The 24,375-nt window shown below is 50.4% G+C and overlaps 1 protein-coding gene across 4 annotated transcripts in view; it reads left to right on the forward strand.

Moving 5' to 3' along the window:
• Nucleotides 1-24,375, forward strand: part of CNTFR (ciliary neurotrophic factor receptor) — a 203,783-nt gene that overhangs the window by 37,993 nt on the left and 141,415 nt on the right. For 3 of the 4 annotated variants that reach the window (XM_069001406.1, XM_069001404.1, XM_069001407.1), the window contains exon 2: nt 14,485-14,589. In XM_069001406.1, the coding sequence (XP_068857507.1) occupies nt 14,485-14,589 (105 nt within the window). Of the gene's footprint in view, nt 1-14,484; nt 14,597-24,375 lie in introns of those variants that run through there. The other variant, XM_069001408.1, reaches the window with a different exon arrangement.

The following is a 24,375-nucleotide window of genomic DNA, read 5'->3' on the forward strand; positions in this document are numbered from 1 at the left end:
TTTTTCAGCTCAGTTCGTGGTTTTCTCTGCCTGCTTGTAAGCAGAGAGTTTGCTATTCTTTTTTTTTCTTCCAACTTCTTTCCAAAGTCCACATAGGTCAGAGATTTCATTTTGTCTTCCCGAGGGAAAGTTGCAAATCTCTCTTCCCCTGACAGAGCCATGTTTTCAGGAGAAGCCTGGAGCTGCCTTAAGACATGTACAAGCTCAGAAATGCAGTGGCTTTGTTTATTTTTTGTGTTCTGGGCAAAGTCAGAGCTGCTGCCGGTGCTAAGTAAATACAGAACTACCCTCATGAATGACTGCATTAGCCAGGGCTGTACTTGCTGCCTGCATGAAACCAGATGGATCTATCTGGGGACTGGAACAGCAGCTTTCTTGTGACTAGCAAAGGCAGAGCCACTGGCATTTGGATTACCAGCTCTCCTGTGCTTTTAAGAGAGTGCCAATGTTTGACAAAACCATTAAGTTAAATTAAGCCCTACGTGTTTCAAATGGATTCTGAGACTTCTGGCTGACTCATTAGCAGAGCTGTCTCTTCTCCCTTTCGTCTTTCTCTACTTTTTTTTTTTTTTTTCCTTCCCCCTCCTCCATTTAATTCCCTCACTGTAGCTGGTTTTAGTGCTGACATTTAAAAGCAACATGTGGAGACACCAGGAGAGACCCGGCATTGGGATGGCACTGCTGTGAGCCCAGACATGCCCGGTCCCGCTGTGGTGGGCAGGGAGGATGCTTGGAAGGTGTTTGCTTGAGGCCAGCCCTGGGTCGCACAGAGCCTGCCTATGGGTTGGCCAGGGATGCTCTGGTCCCTGCAGAGCCCACGGCTGCTCTGCTCCTACCCACTGCCAGTGTTCTTTATGGCCGGGGTTGCTGCTTTGCTGGGCCATTTCCAGAGGGCAGAGAAGAGTGCCCTGGGCTTCCCGGGGCTCGCAGCGCAAGGGCAGGGATTGCAGGCAGCATCGGTGGGAACAGGGGTAGGGGCAGCACGGTCTGTCCGAGTCACCTTGACTTGCCTCCGGCGAAAGTGAAGTACTTTAAAGAGGCACAGGGCGATGACCTTGTAAATGGATGCATGACCCAAGTGCTTCCCTGTGGCGTCGGCTTCTTTGTGTCCCTGATACTGCTCTTCACGCCTGTGGGGAATCACGGGGGCTGGGGGGTGGTTGCTGGGGTCTCATTTGCACAGCTGCATCTCAACTGTGCAAGCTCTGCTAGTCACTGGTGTGAGAAATGCTGTCAGCCTTTCCCTGTCCCTCTAACGCAGCTTTTCTTGGGGCAGCAGAGCATCTGTGGGACCTCGCTCTATCTACTGATGGAGCTGTTGCTACCCTGGAGCATATTTTGGGAGTGTACTGTGAAGAGGGTGAGCACGAGAGGGGCACCAGCAGCTATGCCACTGGGATTTGGAGGAATGGATGAACTCTGCATGAGGACCAAAGGCAGCTGCTTCACTTCAGCTGTGCTGGGGTTTGAGTGGTGTCAGGAAAGGGGGAGAGTGGTGGCATGGGGTGGGCTTAAAGGCCAGGGATAAAAAAGCACTGAATAGGATTGGAGTGAAGGTTTTCCAAGCAGTAAATGTGCTGAGGGGGACCTGATGGAACTTGTGGACTAAGGAAAAGATACAGCAGTTGGATGGTGGAACAAAGCCGGAAATGGCTTTCTGCTGGTGTCTGAGGCTTTGCAGTACTCTGGTGTGCTGCTCTATACCTGGTCCATGGAAGCACACTGTGCCAAATGCTGTACTGGCAGACAACATCCCATACAGAAGCTCCTGTTCCTCTGCCTGAAAACTTCAAAATATCAGTTGCAGATGATGTGGGGACTGCAAGCTTTGGAGAGTCTGGTCTGCACTGCTGGAACAGCCTTCCTACTGTGCAGGTCGCTGCTCTTTGCACTGAAGTGCCCTCAAGCCCCTCTGCTCCTGTGCACCTCTTGCCCCTGGGTCTTTGCTGCCTTGGCCCCATGTTTATCAGGTCACTGTGAGATGTGCCCTCTTGACGCACATGATCTCCCCTCTTGCTCTTCCTGTCACGGGCTGTCTGGAGAAGAGCCAGGAGCCGCACGAGGGGAGCTTTCAGCAGATCAACATGATCTGGTCTCGGGTGTGCAAAGCTACAGCGTTAACCCACGGAAAGCACATCTGGGTGAAGCCATGGGAGAATGTCAGCACCGTGGAAGCTGCTCCCATTGACAGCCAGAACATGGTGCCTGTCACCGTATCTCCCTGCTGTGGGCACAGCCCCCACCCCCCATCAGTGTCTTGTTTCTCTGGGTGCTCTCTCGTTATTTCCATGTTCATTAATGCTGATACGCTCAATTGCATCAGCTCATTTCGAGGGACCAAGTGCAATCCTGTGCCTTCATTTGCATCCCTGCTGCCTAGCTGTTGCCCAGGCAATGCCAGGTGCTTTGACATCATTACCCAGCCAACTGGCATCCTCTCTGCCCCATTAACCTTCCTGTAATTGACTTCAAATTGAAAGGGGAAGGGAAGGGAAGGGGAGGGGAGGAGGGAAACTGTCTTGAAATGGTGACTGTTTGCACCACCATGGAGCAGGGCTCTTTGTTTTTTGAAGGGAAAACTGTGACAGTTGTTTACAACTGGATACAACTAGATTTGGGAAGGGTTTCTTGTCTGTTAGGAAATTGTGCAGTTGGGAACAGTGGGTCTGTGCAGCCTGGGGAAGGGAAGGTGAAGCAGGATGTTGAGGGCCATCACAGCAGTCTTGAGCCTCAAGATGGGTAGGGAGAGGCAGGAAATGGGGTGGTTTTTGTAAGCACCAAGGGACAGAGCAGCAGACCACGGCCCAGTTTGGGGTCAGCCAGTCAAACACAGAGAAGTATCTTGTCCCCATGTCAAACACTGCAACAAGAATGGGAGATGGGAAAAAGTCCAGTTTTTGAGATGCTCAGCCCTGACCTGCAGAGCCTCTGTACCTGAGCTGGTTGGTCCTGTGCCCCCTGCATGGCATTAGATTGAGATCTGGGTCAGATTATACAATATTCTATAGCTCTGATCCTAAATCCATTCTGGTAACTAGAAATATATATATATATATATTTTTTTTTTTTTAATATAAAACTTAGATGTTGAAATAGTAAAAAACTTCTCTGGAGTTCTTCCCATTTAAAGGTAGAATTTGTTTTTGTGCCATTTTTGTTTTGTCCCCTTTTGAGCCAAAGTCACCCAAACAGATGCTTCACTACAGAGTCTACCACTGAACTGGCATCTTCTATCAACTTGAGTCAATTTTATTTATTCACCTTCTGCTTGCACAGCACTGCGGTCGCCAAGTCTTCCTGTGTTTGCTCATGACTTGTGCTGGATGTAATTCGTTAGGCTTAATTGAGCTGCCAGAGGAGAAGGGCAGTGTGAGAGTGGATGGATGGAAACCTTGGCATCAGCTGCTTGATTGCCAAACCCAGCAGAACTGGTCCTGCTCCAGCAGAGCCCCTGGACAAGGCAGGTCTGTCCAAAGTGGGCAACTGCTGAGCTTCCCTTGCAAGAGAAGAACTTCCCATGTGCTTCAAAGTTGGGGCAAAGGGGTGAAATGCTTAGAACTTTACTGCCTCTTATTAAGGAATTCAATATTTACTAGTATTATTGGTTTATTATTTATTACCTGTTACTTATTAAGAGAGGAGGTAATTCTGCACTGTGTTACTAGCTTTTCAGAAGGCAGAGCTAAGGAACTTGTGGCAGGAGGGATTTTTTAAGCTCTAGGATCTCAGATGGCACGATCCTACCTGCCTGGCATGGGCTGGTTCTTGCATTGCTTCATCTCCTCATTCCCTGCAAGATGCAGGAGTCTGCACAGGACCAGACAAACCTGGGGCTTTTTGTAGTTTTGAAGTGCTGCTGGGTTGTGGTGCTAGGAAAACTGCTCATCTCCTCCAAGAGCAGAAATCTTTATTTGGGGTGAGCCCTGGGGCTGTCACCCCTAATTGCTGTGTTATAGAAAAAGTCTGATGAAGGCAATCACTGGCACTGGTGGATGGTGGGTTTGCACTGGGGATAGTGTTCGAATCTTTGGTTGTCACAGTGCTTGGAGGCAGGTCAGGGATGGAGGAAGTAAAATATTAAGAGATCTCTGGGCTGGGGTGTGCAGCTCGAGCTGGAAGTGCCTCAGCTGTGCCCTCAGCTCTCTTGGGCATCTCAGGCCCCTCATTTTGCACTTGCAGTCAGTGAACCATCGTGTGAGGGGCACAGCTCTGCCTCTGTTTCCCCTAGAGCTAACAGAGCTTAGTATCAATTAGCAGTTTAATAATTAAGTAATTAATAACTTGCTGTCTCTTTTCTAAATGGCTTGCAGAGGGGCTGACACAGGAGGCTCACACAGTCTACAACATGCTGTCATCAGCTGCTGAGGAGCATCCCAAGATCTGGGGGGTGGGTTTGGACATGGGTGTTTTCAGAAAGCAGGGCAACAGCCCTGGCAGGGGGTTTGGGATGCAGGCTCTCCTGGAGATGAGTCTGGGACCTCAGAACACTAATGCTTTTCTGTCTTTGCATCTAGGAGTGCTGGCTGATAATCCTGGGGCAAATGTTGCTTTAGCCTGTGGCATCACTGAGCAGGGATCAGTCCAGGCACTTCAGTGTCCTCCCACCCTTGCAATCCTGCTGTGACAGCCACCTGAGCAGTGCTGGGGGCTTCAAGTGTGTCTGGTGGGTGCTGTGAGGGGCTGGCAGGGCCATCACTTCCCCCTGCAAGTGGGAGCTCCTCCAGCAGCACAGGTTGCATGTGTCCCAGCCCAGCTCAGGATCATCCTTTCTGGGGCTGACATATGTCATCTTCCTTGCAGTTCTTTGAGGGTTTCCCTTCCCTGTCGATGTGGATTGTTGCTCTGCTGGCTGCACCATCCCATGCAGGATGGTGTGGGGGGACTCCAGCCTGCTGAGTGCCCTTTGCACAGGTTCCTGCAGTGGAGAAATTGGAGCTGCCTTGCCAAAAGTGGCAGTGAGTGAAGAGATAGCAGAGATGCAATCAACCCAGAGCCACCCAGCAGGAACGCACTTGCCCTTCCTTGTACCCTGGCAAGATCTGCTGGCTTTAACTGTGTACTGTGTTGCTCTCCAAGTAGTCTTCATGGCACTGTCCTCCAAGGAAGAGCTGGATGTAACGATGATGATCCCATTTCTTCCCAATCCCCATTCTGCTCCATCCTTCTCTGGCATGCATGCTCCATGTAAGTGTCCAGAGGACTCCTGCCTTGTGTCTTGCTCCCAGGCCTTCTACCATCTGTCTCTCTTTTCCTGGAGCCTGTACTCATTTTAGGACAGAAGTGCTGTCTTTCTTTTTTCTTTAGCGCTTATTCCTGAACAACTGGTTACTGTTTCATTCTCTGAGAAGTCAAAAATGTGTCTGTGTGCAGGGAGAAAAAAAAATCTTCTATACTTCACTTGGCAGAGGCGATGGCACAGAAAATACAAACTGTATCTGTGCAGCTGTGGGAACCACTGGATAACGATGGCAAGGTGTCAGCACTGGGGGATGCTCTGCATGTCCCAGGTGGAGTGGGAGATACTGGTGTCTGAGGGATAGATGTTCTTATGTCACACCAGCCTCGCCTTCCCTGTGTGAGTGATGTAACTGGGTTTGAGCTGTTTGTGTTTTTCCATTTCAAGGCTTTTCAATGCCCAGCTGTTTGAGCCAAGTGTTCCTTTAACATTTGAGGCTCTCTGTGCAGGGAGAGATTTGCATCTGAGTTGTTTGGCATTCATTTGCTGTCCAGTGGATCTCCTGTCTGGAAAGGTCTGCAGTCGGGTCAGAAGCTGAGTTAATTTGCACTGGAGGGCAGGCATACTTTGTTTTGCCTGCTGGTTTCTTGAAGAAATCCCATTTGAGGTATTTGTTCTCTTCCCTTATTGAAGCCATGTTAGGAGCCATGGCAGCCTCCCTGCAAGGTTGGGAAAAGAGACGCCTAGCCTGAAAGGTGCAAATTAAACCTGTGCTCAGATAAAAACTGCTATTGCACTGTTAATGTGGGCCCTTCTCCAGAGTTTTGATGCTTTTTGCTTGCAACTGAGGAAGAAATACTCACAGAGACAGACCTGTGGGAAGTAAAGCAGGCTCCAGAGTTCAGTTTGCAGCTACATTGGATGAAACACTTTGAAAATTCAGGAGAAAAGTGCCAGAGGGTCTTTAACTCTCATTTGGATCAGCTCATGAAATGATCAGACAGGGCAGGCATTTTGGCACAGCTTGCCTACGAGGAAGGAGACTTAGGAAGAGCAGCTGTGTGGGGCTGTGGTGCTGCTGAGAATGGGGGATGTGGCCGCTGTTCAAACACTGGGGGTGTTTGGTTTGAAACTTGATTATCCAAAAACTTTGTTCTTCCCTACGTAGGTGCCAGACTTGGGATCTGTGTGGGTGATGTCCTATGCCTCCCCACAAACGTGTCCTTCAGGAGGGATTGCTCCAGAGCCCACTTGCAGCTCCCAGCAGTGTATGTTTGCATCCTGGCTGGCAGTCACTGCTGACAGCCCAAGGACCCTCGGTGCAGCAGGAAGGGTCCCAATGGGCTGGGGTAGAGATACCCCAAAAACATCTGTGTAGGGAAGGCAGCTCCAGCTGCAAGTCTGGAGGGGATTAAATCCAGGAGAGACCAAAAACCCTCTTTGCTGTTAAGAGGCTCTTGGTGACTTGTTACAACTCTGCATATTGGAGATGCTGTTTGCACAGTCCCCAACTCATCCCAGCCTGAGGGTGCTCCTGAGGCCTCAAATACACCTTTTTCATGCCCTGCAGCAACATTGTCAGGCATTTGACAGGTAGAAAGTGATCCTTATGGAGTGCTATCAGTACTTGAGCTTTCCTTCACCTCCCCTTGTGCCCCAACTAGCCCAGGAGGGAGCTGGGGGAGACACCAAACAGTGATGCCAGGGCTGTGCCATCTGTGGAGGGTCTGGTACCAGTGGAGAGCCAGCTGTGGGCTGCAAAGGGTTAAAGAGACATTGACAGTAAACAGGAAGAGAGGACAAAGCAAGTCTGCTGTAATTATGTAGCATTTATTATTAATACGCTGGAATTGCTGGAAGCAGCCTCTGTAATGTGAATACTGATACAGAGGTTCAGAAGACAATTTAGCTCATCTGTCTGTTTATTAGTTCCCTCAGCTCTGGCAGGCAGTGAACTAGAGCCTTGTTTGCCACTGCCTTGTTGCAGTCCCTCCTTCTGCCCCTGAAATCTTTGCTGTTGCCATAAAGAAACCTGGTTTTCTTCATCCTCTGGCCGGGCACTGCAGCAAGGCGTGGCATGATCCTGGATATCCAAGCAGGCTTTAATCCTTGACCTGAGCCTACCTGTTTGCCAGGCATGGCCCAAAGCGTGGCACTGGGCTGGGCAGAGCCATTGCCTTTCTGAGGGCAGCACAGCCACAGCCAATGCTGGAGTGGGATGTCCCAGCTCCCAGGGCACAGGGCTGTACATCCTTGGGGCAGCAGCAAGACCACATGGCATGGGCTGCTGCAGATTGGGGCCCACAGTTCATAATGAGGTTGTAATGAAGGGACAGGGTAGAAGAGCTTTAGGAAGCTGCCTGGGAAGTAATTGGGAAGCTGGCTAGGAAATAATTAAAGGCTGCTGGGGTGGAGAGAGCAAGAAGAAGTTAAACCATCTGTCAGGGGTTGCAACAAGTTTCCTTTTTCTTCTGTGGCTTGGTAGGATTTGTCATTCTTGCTTCTGTCCAAGTTTCTGAGCTCCAGCCTGAGATTTTTCTGCATATCCCAAGTATATAGGACATCCATTCCCTTATGTATTATACAGTAGTTTAAAGAGGATTAAGACAATAGCTAATCTAAATGATGAATGATGTAGATTGCTCAGCCTCTGAGCCATCAGGGTTTTTCTTGCACACAGATTAGTCAGCTCAGTAGCTAAATATTGGGGCAAACAGTATAAATCCATACACATAAGCCTCTCTGGCTTGAATAGGATAGAAAGATTTCGAAATGGGCTCCGACACTGCTCTGTGTCTTATCACGGCGTCTGTGGCCGCCTCGCTGACACAACGGATGGGGAAGGAGGCTCGGTGGCTGCTAGTGCACAGCCCAGGTGGCTAAGGAAATACTGCATCCAGTGCTGCTCGGTCGATGCTGCTTTCAGATATGGATGGTGGCAGGAGAGGGAAGGGATCGATGCTGCTCACCTCCCCACCGCTGGAGACGGCTGCGTGCTGCTTGAGCCAGGGGAGGCTGATTCAGTCTCAGGGAGAGCAGCCTGCAGAGGGACAACATGGGCTGGTGTGGCTGGTACCTGCCCTCTACCCTAGCATTGGTGCCAGGATGGTGCTGGCAGCCCCCAGGGAGTGTGACCTGTAGGAGAGAGCTTGTACTAGCGCTGGACTGACAGCAGGTTTTTCTTAAGCTCTGAAGCAGAAGGATTTAAATCTTTTATTTATATGTCTGGTCGAGTCTGTCAGAGTTGTGTCAAATATTTTTGACAAGCAAAAATGCCATTTGCTTCAGCTTAATGAAAAATGATTTTTATTTTTCACCCCCCCAGGAACTAAAGGAATTGTAGTTTCAATTGCAGACCCAAAAGCTCCTCAGGAAAAAAAAAAAAACCAACACATCACAAAACAAAACCTAAAACCTTCTGATCGTTGTGAGAGTTGGCTGTTAAAAGAGGCTCTGGGTTGATGTTTTGGGTCTATGTAAAATGAGGGTCTGGAGAGCATTCAATCATATGGTATCTCCTTTTATGAAGCTTTCTGGGCATATCATTCTAATGACGTTTAATGGCACTGATTTCTTCATCTTAACCAAGTGGGTCTTTTCCAGTCCCACATCATTTTAATTTGTTCTCCTTCTGAAAAGTATGAGAGCTGGGATTGGCTTGATTTGGCACAGAAGAAGAGCTGTGTTGGTGGTTGTCTCATCCCTCCTGGTGGGGATGCATCTGGCTGTCTAAGGCTGAGGGCTGTGTTGAGGTAAAGCTTGCATCAGGACCAGCACTTGTCAGAAGACCTGTTCTCGAATTTTCCCTGCTCCTCTGGAAATCATTTGTTTTCTGCTGTTTAGTAGGAAGCAGTGTGGACATTACGGCCTGGCCAACACAGCATGACTAGCCCAAGGCCCTGTGGCTAAGTCCTGCCTCCTCCTTCTCCCCAGGCTGAAAAGCCTTGCTGTGCTTGGAATGCCCTGATGCAGAAGATGCTTTGTTTTTTCCTTCCCCTGTGCCTCTTGTTGTCTCACTCTTCCCTTTCTGTGAGGACCAGAGCTGTGTGTGGTGACCAAGTGACAGCCACGTAGTGGACTTGTACAGTGACAACATGGTCTGGTTTGGGACAGAGGAGTGCTGGACCCTGTGGCATAGGTCATCTACACCTCATGACATGGGTACAAGCTCTGCTCAGGAGTGAAGGGTGGATCTGTGTCTGGATTTTATCTGGTCTCTTCATTGAGTGAGATCTGGGTTAAGATTCAGTCTGGGTCATGGCTGACTGTGGAGAAGCTCTGGGTGCCACAGGTGGAACTGCACACTGATCCCTCTGGCTGGCTGGGTAGTGTGGGCAGAGACACAGGACACTGCAGGCTTGGGGGAAAGGTCATGTGTCCCCCACATCCTCTTCCCCCTTCCTTCCTGAGTTTCAGGCAAGGCTTGCTTTGTCTATGCCATCCTCTTTAGGCACAGATCTCCCTTCTCCAGTGCTTGGTAAGAGAGACCCTTTCTTGGGTGCCAGCTGGGAGGAGGCTAGGGCAGTGGGACAAGCTGACAAACACTGCCCCTCCTGAGCTGAAGTGTTTGTCTGTGCATCCTGACTCAGGATCATGCTGTCACAGCCCAGTTCCCTGCCTTGTGTTTCTTCCCCTGGGAGCTGTCAGGAGGCTGCTGGAGCCATGCGGTAACACGGGTCTCAGGGAGGCAAGCGAGGTCAGATGTCTGCTCAGAAATGAGATTGGCAATGATGCCACCGGTGCTGACAAATGGCCTGTCATTAATCTCTGACTCATGGCAGTGGAGAAGGCAGCAGTGGAAGAAACCCATGAGGTCACTGGCAGCCTCTCTCCCTGGGGACCTGCACACAACTTCCACCCTAAACCTTTCTGCATGGGGTGGGCGCATCCCCGGGGATGGGAGGGGGTTCTTTTCCTACACACCTGCCCTGAGTGTTGGTGTTTGTGTGCAAGTGCATGGCACAGCTCCAGACGAGCTCCAGTCAAGCCCCTAAGCACCTGGGAGCTGGCACAATCCCCCATGTGGGGACTGGATTTTGGCTTGTGGCATAACTCTGGCTCAGCTCCGGAGGCAGCAGGATGAAGGTTGAAACAGAGCCTGTGTTATCAGCGTGTTGCAATACCGTTGAGATACACGAGGTGCTGTGTTGCTGGGAGATGTTGCAGGGAGCTGGGGGAGACCAGATTGGGATGCTCAAGCCCTAGCTGTGCTCTCTCCTGTTGGGGCATTGCCTGGGGCTGCATCTGCAGCATGCTCAGCCCTCTTGCAGATCAGCCTTCCCTCCTCTCCTGCTCTCTGAGTCTCTTCCCATGCTTTTTATAGAAAGGATGTCTTTCATCAAGTGCAAAATACACCTTGGAGGTTGTAGCCAAAATAGACAGGACTTTCTGTGGTAGTGGATGCTGGTGGAGATGCTGCACTCCCTGCTCAGCCATGCTGGTGAGCTGCACAGGACTGAGCTGCCTTTCGGGGCAGCTGTTGGTGCTACAAGTGCAATCTTTGCATATGTGCAGGGAACAGGTGACTTTCTCCTCTGGATTATTTGGGGGTTGTTTCAGACTCTTTTAGGAAGAAAGGAGACATGGTTATTCCACCCCTGACTCACTCCAGGTGGTTGAACCTCTCATCTAGCACTGGGGAGTGGAGGCAGGGGCTGCAGTGTAGGATTGGGACTGGGATTGGGATTTCTGTGCCTGGAAGGGCAGAGGAGAAGAGTGCACTGATGGGCATGAGGAGGTGCTGATTTTGGAGAGTGAGGGCTGCCACCACCCCAGGCTGCTGCAGCAGTGGCACAGCCTGAGCTGTGCCTCCAGGAACTTCCCCCTCTGCCTCTGCTGAGCTACAGTTTCATTTTTCACATTTCTTCCATCCCCTCTTAACTGGAAGAAGTCCTAAATAAAGTTGCTGTCACTTTTATTTATGGACACAGAGGAAGACATGGACAAAAAGCCTGTGTGTTCCTGACAGCTACAAAGCATCCGGCTGTTTTTCCTCGCTCGCCTCAGCAAGGCAATTGATCTGGGCACAGGCAAGCACCCTCTCCAGGTGCACGGGGCTCCCATGTGCCCCTGCCCAGGGCACTCCATGAGGATGGATGGGAGGGGGCTCTGCATCCTGGGTCCTGGCTCTCAGCTGTCGCAAAGCCAGGCTTGTCTGGGAACACCTGCCCTAAAATCCTGGACCCCTGAAAATACAGATGCAAGAACACGCCTGCCTTAAGAATCCATCACAGGCTTCTTGTCTCCATCTTGATTGGTTCCAGTGAGGTCAACTTTTTTTAATAACTCCTGGACTTCGGCAGGGAAAACTATTTCCTTCAGGAAATAATATAATTAAGGCTGCCTGACACTTCTGATTATAAGCCCCTGTCTTCAGTTGCTTGAAACTATGCCAGCCTTTAACCATTTGGACTGAAACTTCACATGTCTGTGCCTCCGGCTGAATTTTTTTGGAAAATTTTAGCAAAGAGTTTTAAGCTGCCTTCAGAACAGGGTTGGGGTGTGGGGGGGAAGGCATTAGTTTATCCACAGTTAAAAATAAAATTAAAAAAAAAAAAAAACAACCAGCAGAAAAATTCTTGCATTTGTGCTGAAGAAATTCCAGTGTCTTTGTGCTGTGAGACTGGGCCTGATAGTTTTGGAGAAGGTTTCGAGCCAGGCGTCAGGGATCTGCTTGCTGCTGACGCCACAAAAATCCACCTTCCCCACGCCAAGTCGCGAGGCTCTGAACTGTGCGGGTGCGTGTGTGGGTGTGTCACACACAGCGTGTGCAGGGAGCTCCCCGCAGCCCCAACTGCGCTGCCTCGAGCACACAGCACTGCAAAACCTGTGCCCCCCAGCTCATGCACAGGATGCCTTGCTGCTGGGAAATGTTGGGCCCCTTCTGCTGGTGCAAGTAAAATCCATGGATCCACGATCAACGTAGCCTCAGCTTGTGTTGGAGAGAAAGATTTTTTGGCAAATGATGTGTGTTTGGATTTTTTTTCTTTTAAGCAAGTGGTTCAGTGGGTTCTACTAGCCCTTGCTGTGCCGTGCAGATGCATCATGTGGGACATGCAAGTATGCCATGGGTGCTGGGCTTCCTCCAGGATTTTGCAAGGACCCATTTAAAAAGTTAGTGCTTTTGCAGGCAGGTTCCTCTTAAGTCAGCTTGTTGCTACAGAAATGGTCAAAACAGGAGTATTTCAGTGGGGCAGCCCAGACTGGCCCCATAAAGCAAGTGTTACATTGATGAAGCGCCCTGACCATGGCATTGCTGAGAGCTCAAGTCCTGGTGATGAGGGGTCAGCTCAGCAGTGATGCAAGCCCTCCTACAGGGACCTGACCCAGGACTTGTCCCTGCTCTGTGGCTGATGACATTTGCTCCTTAGGTGAGCCCACCAGAGCCATGATGAAGATTGTCCCTTGATTATGGGGAAGCACAGCTCACAGATCTTCCCTCTGGCTCAGCAATAACTTACGACCCAAATCAGGTCCTTCAGCTGTTCACCTGGTTTGGACATGCCGAGTTCCTCCAAAACCCAGTTTGACCTCAATTTGGACTACTCAAAAAGCAAGGTGTGCTTTGACTTCCATCGTTGTGGAATGCTGGGCTGCTAGACCTGTGGCAGGGCTGGCTTATCTGATCAGCACAGGGCACAGAGGTGGCAGGGGATGTCAGTCCTTTTGCACAGGTTTCAGAGATGCCTCTCAGAAAAGACACTGGGATTTTGCACTTTGTAGCCATAATAATGCACTCCCTCCCTGAGGTTACTCAGGGCTAAGCCCAGTCTCTCTTCTCAGGTCCCCGCCAAGCTGGAATTAGAGCCCAGGAGGATCTCTGGCAGGTAATGACAAACGAGCCTCATCTCTTGCTGTAGCCTGGTCTCCTTTGTTCCACTTCATCTGTGGGTAGGGACAAAACCCAACACCTGCAACAAAAACATTTCAAAAAAATAACCAAAGATTTACATAGGTATTGAAGAGTGAGAGAAGGCTTGGTAGGGAGCAGCCCTCTCCCCTTCTTGCCAGTCACTCCTCAGCTCTGGGGTGCTTGGCAGAGCAGCTTTTGAGTGATGGGGTGTTGCGGGTGCTGGGCTTGGGGCAGCTGGAGTTAAATTTCTTCATGGCTGACACCTGACAAGCATGATAAATTGTGGCACACCGTGGCTACCGGCATGACAAACAGTCCACTTCCCTCCTTGTAAGCTCTGGGAAGATTTTGTAATTATTTCCAAGCACTTTGCAAATGAGGGTTTCGCCATCAGGCGCCCAGTGGAGTTTCGGGGGGGGGGGGGCGGGGGGTCATTTATTTATTTAGGTTTTGTAGCCAGGCAGGGGGTAGATAGGGGTTGTAGTTTGGGTTTCTGTAGCATCCTCCCGTTGGCTTCCCCAGGCTTTGCATGAGGTCCTGGGAGGAACTCTGGCAAAGCTCATCAGCTGAGGGTTGGGTGCTAATTAAAGCCGGTGGTGTTCCAGACTTGGAATCACTGTCACCCTTGGGAAAGAATCTCTGCAGGAGTGACTCCCAGACTTTGTCTTGCCAGTGGGTTTTGGCTCCTATTTTTGATTTTTAATAATGCAGAGCCATAAGACATTTTTTTTTTCTTCCTCTTCAAAGCATTTAAAAAGAAGCAGGGGGAGCGACACAGCCTCAGCCACAAGAGCTGGATAATGAGCACAGATCTTGACTGATAATTGTTTGTCTAACACAAAAAGCGTATTTCCTGCTGTAAAGGAGGGCACCACTGGTTACACTAATGCCTGTGACTCCATCTCACCAGGCAGCATGTCAGATGCAGCACAGAAAGTCCTCCTCCTGTTTCCAGTCCTTGGTGTCTGTGCTGCAAAGCCGTACAGGCATGCTTTCCTCTTCACACTCCCAGGTTCAGCCGGAGTGGCCTCTCCCTGCACTGTTTAACACGTGTGTGAGGCTTTTCAGGATTAGGGCTCAGGCAGCACAAGACCTTGTGGGCGAATGCCTTGGTGCTGGGCTGACAGTGTGGTGCTGTTGTGCTGTTCTGTCTGGGGAGCATTGTTGTCTGTCTTTAAAGAAGATCAGAGATGCCCCAAGCTGCAGGGTTTTTTTTCCCCTCTCCCATTTCATGTCTCTGAATCGAAATAATTAAGCAAATACGTGCTTTGGGGCTGGACTGTGACGCTCTTGTGGGAGGGCTCTTATTCTAACTAGCTTCGTGTTTGCACCGGTTACCCCCAGCTGTCAGGGCTGGGAAACAGATGCTCTCCCACCTTGGTTGTTTCCTAAACCTGAAGCAGTGACAGAGCTTCACCAGGTAACCTGACAGGTTGTTTCTTCTGTTTTGTTGAAGAAAATCCCAGATCTGAGCGGTGAGGATTGGTCAAGCAGCCAGAAGAATCCCCCAGACGTTTATGAGAAGTTGGGGACGCCCCAAGGACTCTGGACTGGTGGAGAGGTAAGAGGTGGGTTAAAAATCTTGCTCACCCAACTTGTCCTGAGTTGGTGTGCTCTCTGGGACTGCAGGACATGTCTTCTGGTGAGGATGGTGCTTACTGAGGTGTGACAAAAGGCTGCTCCTGGCTCTGGCATGTGAGCAGCCTTTTGGCTATTGTGTAAAGAGGGCAGATGCTGAGAGTGGTTATTTAGGATGTGGAGGGGCAGGTGTGGATGAATAGCCTGGAAAATGCCCATGTTATGGGCTGCCCATGGACAACTTCTCCATAAAGAGCTCTCCCAGTTGAAAGCCCTTTGGGCAACTCAGAGATCTGCAGTCCAACCACAGTAGCAGGGGTCCTGTGTCATGGCTGAACCACTCTGGAGCAGGTAAGTGTCACTCAGCCCAGCTTTGTGGTGGGAGGTGAGGTGTCACCTCTTGCAGACAAGCACAGCTTGGAGCTCTCAGGTCTGCTTGATGGGTTTTTTTCTCTCCTGCCCTGGCAGGCTGCAGCATCAGGGATGAGGTGCATGGGCTTTGCTTGAAAAGGAGTGCATCCCCCTAGGAGACCCCCACCAGCAGCAGCCGTGGGCAAAGAGGCTGCCCCACCTCTGAGACCTGTTGCATGTGCTCAGTATGGGGCTGTGGCAACACAGTGCTGTTTGAGGAGGGGTTTGGAATCATGTTCTCTGAGCCGTGGTGCAGCAGGGAAGGGGCCTGGGGATAGAGCTGCCACACTCAGGGATGCAAACCCTGCAGAGCTGTGCTGGGGAAGCCCAGTGCTTGCTGGTGCTGTGTCTGAGAAATTAAAATGATGAATTAAAATTTAACAAGTCTCTAAATGCCAGACAAGGACATCTTAAGTGGGAATTGTCACTGTTTGATGAGTGCAGCCTCTCACTTTGCTAAAACTGCATGGCTTTAATTATGTTGATCCTAGAAAGCAATAGCTTTCACCGAAGAGGAGAAACTGTTGGCCAAAATAGCATGAATGATGAATTTTCCCAGTGCAGCTCCCGTGCCCTCTACCCCTGCACCATCCTTCCCAGAGTTGTTTTTCAGCCCCTTTAACCCTGGATAAGCAGAATCCTTTATACTTTGAGCCACAAGCAAGGACAGAAATACTCCCTGTGTGCACAGGTGATTGTTTGCCCTGGAGGTAAAAGGTCAGGGTTAAGGAACCCAGTGGTGGGCAACACCTGATGGAGTCACAATGGGGAGTGGGATGGGGTCTGGCATGCAGAGGTGCTCTACAGTAGCAAAACCCTGCCCTTGGCATTGGTCTTTGGTGGCATCCGTGGAGTGGCATGGAACAAGGACTCCTTTCCTCCCCATCCTCGAGGTAGATCAGCCTACCCACGGGACTCCTTGCAGCTCTGCAAATAGAGCAGCTCGAGCAGGGTACGTTGCTAATAATACCAATTACTGTTACATGCTGGCTACAAGGTACACTGGCAGTAATGGGATCCTGGGGGGATGAAATGAAAGCGATATAATATGGTGAGATAAATTAGCATTGTAAAATTAGCCATGGGTCTAGTCAGGGATCTGACAAATGTGTCGCAGCTTTGGTACAAGCACTGAGCGCTGCTGAATTGGATTTAGTGGCCCAGAGCAGAGCAGATGGGAGCAAGGGAAAAAAGGGTTTGAGGCGTCTCCATACACACGTGCTACCAGTTAATGCTGCTTGTTTCTTCCCTGGATTTGTGGAATGATACATCCCCTGATGCCTGCTTGTGTGTGGCAGTGGAGGAGTAAGAGCCCAGTCCAGATGATGTGCTGCTAGAGGAGCTTGAGCCTGGCAGAGAGGTGGGAAGGGGATGGAGAAGCATCAGCAGGCTGGTACTCCTGCCAGCGTTGGTGCGTCAGCTGCCGATCCCTGCCCTGCATCACTGGCTTCCTCTCCAAAAGGGTTTGGTGGGACGTGTGGCAGGCGTTTGCACAAGTTTTAGCTGTGTAGGAAGGGTAGAAAGCTGGTTTCTGCTTCCTGTGTTGCAGGCTGACCTGTTTTTCCATGCCTGGATGGGCTCTGGGGCAGAAGGATGTCTGGAGCTGGGCATCCCACAGCCCAGGGACTTCTTCCTGTTGACCAACGGTGTACAGCCAACTCTTTCCAATCCAGATGTACACTTTATTCTTCACCCTCTGAGGCAGAAGGTGGAAGCCAGGAAATGGGGTTTTGTTCCTTATGGAGGCTGGGAAATGAATGTGGCCAGTTGCAGTGGGATCCACTTCCTGGTGGCTCATTAGGACAGGCTCCACCACAGGGATGTGAGCACTCCTGCCCATGAGAGCACAAGAGCCTCTCATGGATTTGTAGATGTGGGATAACTGCACATTTAATGGCTGACATATTACATGGGATCTGGGGAGAGGCAGATGTGATACAGGTCTGGTTTGGTAAGGCATGCTACGTGACTCACCATAATAAAAAAGGGAGAAAAAAATCCTGAATATGCTTTGTAGTGCCCTGCAGTGGAGCTGAGGGGGCCAGAGGCATGCCAAAGGGGTCTATGCAAGGCCAAGTCATGCCATGATGGTGCAAGAGGAATGGTGGGCACATGGCAGATGTGTCTGCAGGAGGGGACCAACTTCTCATGTCCCTGGGGATGAGTGGGTAGAGGTCAGGCTGCTGCAGTTCTGCAGCAGCACCAGCTTGAGAAACAAATCCCAAGGGATTGTCTCAGCACTGCTGGGAGAATCCCCAGAGGCTTGAGCCGGTTTGTGTGCTGAGCCTGTGCGGACAGAGGCGTAAGGAGACAAGCTGCACTTTGTGGGAGGTCAGCCTGGCCACTGCCAGTGGTCCCTGTGTCCTCCTGCTGCCCTCCTGCTGCCCGCAGGGCACAAGGTGCAGTGGTGACACACTTCAGGTATATCAGACCCCAACCAGCCCCATGGGGCTGAGCTGTCCTGGCAAAACCAACTGTTGAGCTGCAGCAGTGAAGGGAGCCCCTTCCCTTGACTTTCCAGCCGGAGAAGCAGCAGGACATTGAACCAGTGGCTGGAGTGCCAGTAGCAGCATAAATAGAAATACAGCTTCTCAGCTTCTTGTGCAGCTATGATATATCTTGTTTCTATTGACTTTCTTAAACCTCTAAAATACAAATACATTGTAGATTGATCTACAGATCTGCAAAAAAGCAGCTTCTTTTTTTTTTTTTTAAGTCTAAAGCAATATTCTGCCCGCTCCTTGTGGTTGGCTCTGAACAGACACATGTTCTCTTGTCCTATTTGATGCTGGCATGCTGCCACAGTGGTAGGAAGTTTAGTAATACTTGAGCTGGATCGATTCAAGCCCATTATCTGTGCTGCCTGGGACTTGGTGGTGAAGGGGAAGAAAATATCCTCCCCAAACACATCAAAGCCCTGTGATAAGGACACACAGTTGAGCTCTATTTATAGATGGACAGATGTCTTGCCAAAACTCCGCTGCTGTCACTTGATAATGCAGTTTTTGAGCGTTTAGCAGTGTTTGGATCTGAAGGTGGCTGAGGTGTGTCCCCTCCAGGCGCAGCCCCAAGCAGTACAGCTTCTAGGTAGGCTTTGTCCTTCCTCCAGGTAGGGACCTGATCTTTAGATAGTAAGAATGAAGTGGCTGAGAGGTCTTTTTCTGGAGTTGGTGACTCAGATAAGGTCAGCAATCCCTCATCTTGTTCTTGCATCTGCATAGACCTACAGAGCCCTTGGAGCTTCAAAGCAGAACTGCCACGGATGTTACATCAAAACAGTGTGGCTGTTGAGCTAGGGGTTCATGGCTTAAGTATGGGCATCCTCCATCTCCTGGGATACCTTGTTCTGTCACAATAGTTATGAATTTGGGAATGGGAGAAGGGCAGAGGCTTCATTCTTGCTTAACCTTGAGTGTTGCTGTTAAAGGTGCTATGCTGGTTTTCTCTTGGTTCTGACTGTAGAAAAAGGAGGGAGAATCTTCTCCTAGCATCCAGTGGGAACCTTTCAGCTGTGCCCACTGCCACTTACCTGCTTGCTATGGGTTGCTGCAAAAAGCCTGGCTCAGTCTCCTCAACAGCTTCCCCAGACATTTCAGTGGCCATGGCTGAATTTTCTCTAGTTAATTAACACTGGGACTCCTCTCAGGGGTCCCAAAACTAAGGGCAGTGTCTTGAGGTGGTTCAGGGCTGTGTGATGTGCTGCCTGCTGCTGATCCCTTTGCGGCTTGGGCAGGCAGCTGGCAGGACCTGTGCTGGCACAGAGTGAGTGTTCCTGTGTCCCAGCCCAGCACCAAACCACAGCAATGAGCTGGAGAATTTCACAGTAAGTGCTTCTTTTGAGGCCTCAGTGAATTGTGACTCCAGGAGGGAAGTTGTCATCCATGGGCAGGTTTGGGGACCAAGACCTGACTTCTTTAATATATTTGACACATTGCCTTGATCAGGTGCAGGATAGGTGCGTGATGGATCCTGGCTGCGTGCTGTTCCCAAGGCTGGGAGAAAGGAGCTTTCTCTTCCCCAGGGTGTCCATAATGTGTTTGCCTGCACAGCTCCTGCACAGCCCTCCGAGCACCGTTTGCTCTCCGTTTGGTTTTAGTCTGTCTCCAGGGTGCTGCTCAGTTCTGCTCGTATATTCCTCTGATGAGTGGGCAAGACAGGAAGCAAATACCTTTGCTACAAAACCACATATGGGCTTTCAGTGGGTGATGACACTTTCCCAAGCTATCTGTCTAGTGAATGCACTTTCCCTCCTGCTTGTTTATATTCACAGGAGTGTTGCTTAGCTGCTCAGGTGAGCCACAGATGTCAAGAAAGATGTTGGTGTCAGGAGAAGGCTTTAATGCAAGTCTTCCTGCTGTTCTGTGTGACGGATGGTGGATGAGACCCCAATGTGCCAAGAACCAGGGGAGAATGAGTGGGACACTCTGCTGGGTCTGGCACAGCAGCTGGGGTTGGGAGAGTGCTGCAGTAGTGCTGGAGGTGACATTTTACAGCTGGCCCAGGATGCTGCTCTACAGTGCAACCAAGATGATAATTCAGTAGAGGAGGTGTCTGATGGAGGCAAGCTGTGTATTCCAGTTCAAAGAAATAACCGTCGGCAAGAAGGGCTGAACTCCTCTAAAGCCATTTCAGAGGGTGTCAGAGATGCCATGGGTCTCATGGCTCCTGGAGGGCCTTGGCGGTGGATGCTTGGTACTCTGCACAGTAAAGCTGGAAACCATGGGGCCACAAACGTGAGGTGCATTTGCCTGGGGTGGGACCTGCCCCACTGAATCCTGGCTCTGAGCCACGGGGAACTATTTCAGCCTGGTGGAGGGCATAGGTGTGTAAAGTGGGCACCTGCTGCACGAGATGGAAGGGAAAATTCCAGACCTACTTCCTTGTAGTCCCCCTTAATGCCCAGGGAGAGTGCTTGGAATTGGGAATCTACTGGAGGAGCTGTTCAGCTGTGATGCAGATGGACAGGATCCCACATGTAGGTGGGGAGAGGAGGGAGGGGCTCAGTTGCACACACCTGGATCCCTTCTATGGCCATAGCACTCCCAGGGTTGTGTGCTCAGCACCAGTGAGGCTGTTCAAAGAGGAGGTAGACAGCACTCCTTAGCAATGTTTAATGTATTATTTCCCCCTTTAAGATTACCCTTTTCAAGTCCTGGATAGCTCCAGGAAGCCTCCACTGAGGCTCATGTCTCCAGGGCAATTTACAGCACACACCAGTCCCTCAGCACTCATTATAGCCCCCAATGAGGACACCTCAGCGCTGCCCTTCAGTAAGATCACATATTACTGGCTCTTTTTTCTTCCTCTTGCCCCAAATCGTTGCACTTTACATCTGAAAGGAGGGGCATGCAGGTGGGGAGCAGCACAATTTATGGATCAGAGATTTATATGCTGCTGCGACGCTGTATTTTTTCCCCACAGTGACACTTTATTGCCACAAATTACCAAACAGGCAAGGTTATGTGAGTGACAGCAGGCAGAGCTGTAAAGGACAGGAACAAACGGCAGCAGGAAAAGTACCCAGAGGAGAGGGGGAGGTCTGGCAGAAATAAAAGAAGGCGGGACAAGCATCAGAAATCAGTTTGCCTTACAGTGGGATTTGTGGGTGAAACCTGGGAATCAGTATGCCATGGTACATGGGCATGACATGGGGTTGGGAGAGCAGCTGGTGGTCTGGGTTGGGATTCTGTAAATCCCGGGTTTTTAAGTTCCTTTTTCTCCCCCCTCTCCCCTCCTGACCTAAATTGCCAGGTCCTTCTGCAGGCTGTTTTTTTTTCTTTTTTTTCCTGTAGAAATTGCAGATTTTTAGTTGTTGAGGTTTTTTTTTCTGTGTTCAGGGTGGTGCCAGCAGTGAGAAGTATCCTTAGAAAGCGAGACTTTATCTTCCTTCCAAGAAACCTTGATCCCTGAAAAGTCCAGCCCATGGTAGGGGTTCCTGGTAGGAGGTGGTGTTCAGAGCGTTATTAGGAGGTGTTCTGCCCTGCAAATGGTTGCTGTATTTCCTTGCTTTATGGTTGTGGAGGGTGCACATATCCCAGGCTTGCCCTTTGGTGGGGCAGGATGGTCACTTACGTCTCTCTGTATTAATACATTCAATATCCTTGATGGTGTGTGGGGGACAAGCGCCAGCCCTTGGGCAGAGGAGTGTCCGAGACATTCTTTGGCTTTGGTTGAGCAGCGCCGTCTGTGTCCACTCACCCAAGTTAGGATCCGCTTAACTTCAAACAAATGTAAAAACCAAGAGGCTGGACTTTGGCAGAGGTATTAAGGGTGCCTTTGAGCTGGGGATGCTACTCAAAGCTGCCAGGGAGCTGTCACTCTATTATTCTTGCAACAAAACACTACCGGAGGAGCTGAGAGCCTCAGAGGCTCGGGAGCCACAGCCAAAATTGCATTTAACTTGCAGAAATGTGCTACAGCCGTGGGGCTCAACACGCCAGCCCCAGGGAGAGTCAGCACTGCCATGCGCCCAACTCGCTGGCAGCACTGGGGGGATTCAGGGGCACCTTTGCACCACAGTATGGACCATTGCACAGGGCAATTTGACTTGTCCCCGTGCTTGTAAAAGATAATTTCCCTTGAATCCCAATGCCACAAGTCAGGTATTTAATCTTGCTTGAAGGGAGCATGTCTAAAGCATGCAGGGCATCACAAACAATAGTAAGCAATCAATAGGCTAAATCCTGAGGTCTCTTACCCAGACTTTGCTGGAGTAAAGGTTGACAAAAGTGCTGAGTAGTTACTCCAGACTTCAGTCCTGAGCTGAAGGCAGAAGTGATTGACTGATTTATTGATGATGCATTTCACGATGAATCTAACCTGTTAGTCACAAATGGTCATTTAAGCATAAATCGTGGTCTCCCATGAGCAGAGAGCTTCTCCTGCAGCAGAGCTGGGGAGAAAGATTTCAGATGAATGACTTATTTGGTGAAAAATAGTTTTGGATCAACACAAATAGCTTGTGTTTCTGTGTTGTGCTTGGGAAATAGCCTCACAGAAAAAGGTGAAAGCCCACTTGTGAAAAAGATGAAGAGCTGGATTCTGACACGATGTTTAGATCTCCTTTCCAACTGGTTTTAGGTTTTCTTCCCAAATCAAAAAGCCAGACAAGTTTCAGAAGATTCCTCTGAAACACTTTTTCCTTGCCCTCTGAAAACCTTTTTCCTTATCCTCTGCAGCAAAACCAGCAACACACAGCACTTCTAAAACCTGGCGCTGACTCTTTGTGATCCCACACCTCATTTATTTTTAGTTGGCCCAGCAGCATGAGGGCTCAGGCTCTGGCGGGCATTCATTCAGTGCTGCTGAGCTGTGGTCTGGGATGTGTAAGGCTGTTGGGTTTGCTGCCCTGATGGGGAACTGGGCTTATCCTGCCTGGATGGAGCCTTGGAAGGCTTGGAAGCAGGGTGCAGCAGCTGAGAACACCACATCCCTAGTGAGAGGGTAGGCAAAACATTAGCTGTTCCTTCTGCAAAAGGCTGTGCAAGCCCTTTGGAGGTGTCTGTGATGTCACCTTCACCCCAAACTCTCAGCAGCTGGGACATGGCTGGCTTGCTTGCTCCCCATTCTCAATTCACCACCTTTTATTTTATCCCTTAAGCTGAGTAGTTTCTTACTGTTCAGGAACAAAACCATGCTACTCTATCACCTCCATAGCTGGTTTTCCTCCTCATGATGCTGCTTTTTCTTTGTTTTGAGCCTGGCTGCTGCTGGCTACATCTGCTGTGGCTCCCAGAGGCTGTGCTTACTGTGGCAGCGCGTGGGTGCATCCATGGTGGATGCTGTAGGAAACCTCTCAGACAGATTTGTGCATGTGTATATGCCTCTCTCAGTATTTCCTGTTAATTAATGGACACTGGAGTCTGTCGTCTGTAACAGCACTCACTAGCGGGTGATAAATTGTTTGTATGACAAGATGGCAGTGAAAGCTGGGTGAGCTGCGGCTGTCGGCGCTGGGTTTGGGAGCCAAGGGTGAACGTCAGTCAATATCTGGATGGCAAGAGGGATGGTGAAAAGCCCAGCAGATGATTGCAAGATCCCCACGGCATCCTGCCTGCTCCTGCTGGAGGAATCCCTGCTGTGGGCTCCAGCAAGAGGGCAACAGTGCTGCACCAGACCCTGTGATTAATTGGCAGACCCCAGCCATGTTGCTGCTTTCTGGTGTGGAGGGAGGAGGAGGAAGGGTCTTGTGCCTTGGTGACCATCCCCGCTCCACAGGGAGGGATGCTGGCTAGAGCTTGTAAGGATACACCTGGAGCAACCTCTCCTGACCCACACTGGGTTTTGCTGCCTCTCGTACCACAGAAAAGGCACTGTGCCACGACCTGGGATCTCTTCTGCTGCAGTGCTACGGCTTCCAGCAAACCCTGCTTGGTAGCTGGAGTGCCCTGCACTGCTGCCACCACCAGAAATCCCTGACATGCTTTACCTGCTGATGCCAGCATGCTAATAGTGGCACAAGGCTTGGCTGGGCATCTCCCTGTGGGACCAGTGCTTGTGGTGACCTTGATGGGCAGCCTTCATGGCAGCAACTGCGTCTACACCACAGTAACTGGTTTTAAACCACCAGCAGGTGGTGGTTGAGGTGCTGTGTTGCAGAGAGATACAAGGTTTCATGGGTGTGCTGGAGTATGGGGCTGGATGTGATGGATCTGGGCTACTGGTATTCACAGTGTTCTCAGCCTGGTCAGTCGTAGTCCTGCCAAACTGAGCCCACACTCTGAGCCCTGCATAGGAGACTCATCCTAGGGAAACAGCGCTGGCACCAGAGTCCAGCCTCCTGGGGAGCAGACGTGGAGTGGCACTGCTTCTTGCTGCATTCCCAGTGGGACTGGCCCCTTCTGCAGCCCTCTGGAGCACACCACCTGTGTGCTGTAAATCCATCTCCATTTTGGCTGGCATGCTGAAGCTGGGGCTTAATCACCCATTGTGCTCATTGGGACTCCAGCAGTCAGAGCAGGGATCCCACTCAGGAGGACAGTGTGGGTCCCCGTGGGATCCATGCTGCCCTGGGACCTGTTGTGCTTCCCACAGTGCAGGGGGGGACAGTCTGCATTTACTGGGAAACAGAATTATCTGCTTCCCCAAGTGGGGAAAATAATAATAATAAAAAAAGTGCCTTCCACTAGGTCATGAGCCATTACCTCGAGGGGCCCTTCATCAGCTGATGAATTCTACTTAATAAAATAAATACTGAGAGAAAATGTAATTGGATTTCATTTATTACCCAGTTCCGCCTAGCAGCCCCAGATTATACAAAAGCAATTAGAGAAAGCTCTCCATTAATAGCTATCTTCAAGCCACCCAATGGGTTCATTCCATCAAACCTTCTGGCTTGTGTAATTTCCTTTCTTGGAGC

Source organism: Aphelocoma coerulescens, assembly GCF_041296385.1.
Source record: "Aphelocoma coerulescens isolate FSJ_1873_10779 chromosome Z unlocalized genomic scaffold, UR_Acoe_1.0 ChrZ, whole genome shotgun sequence".
Lineage (NCBI taxonomy): Eukaryota > Metazoa > Chordata > Aves > Passeriformes > Corvidae > Aphelocoma > Aphelocoma coerulescens.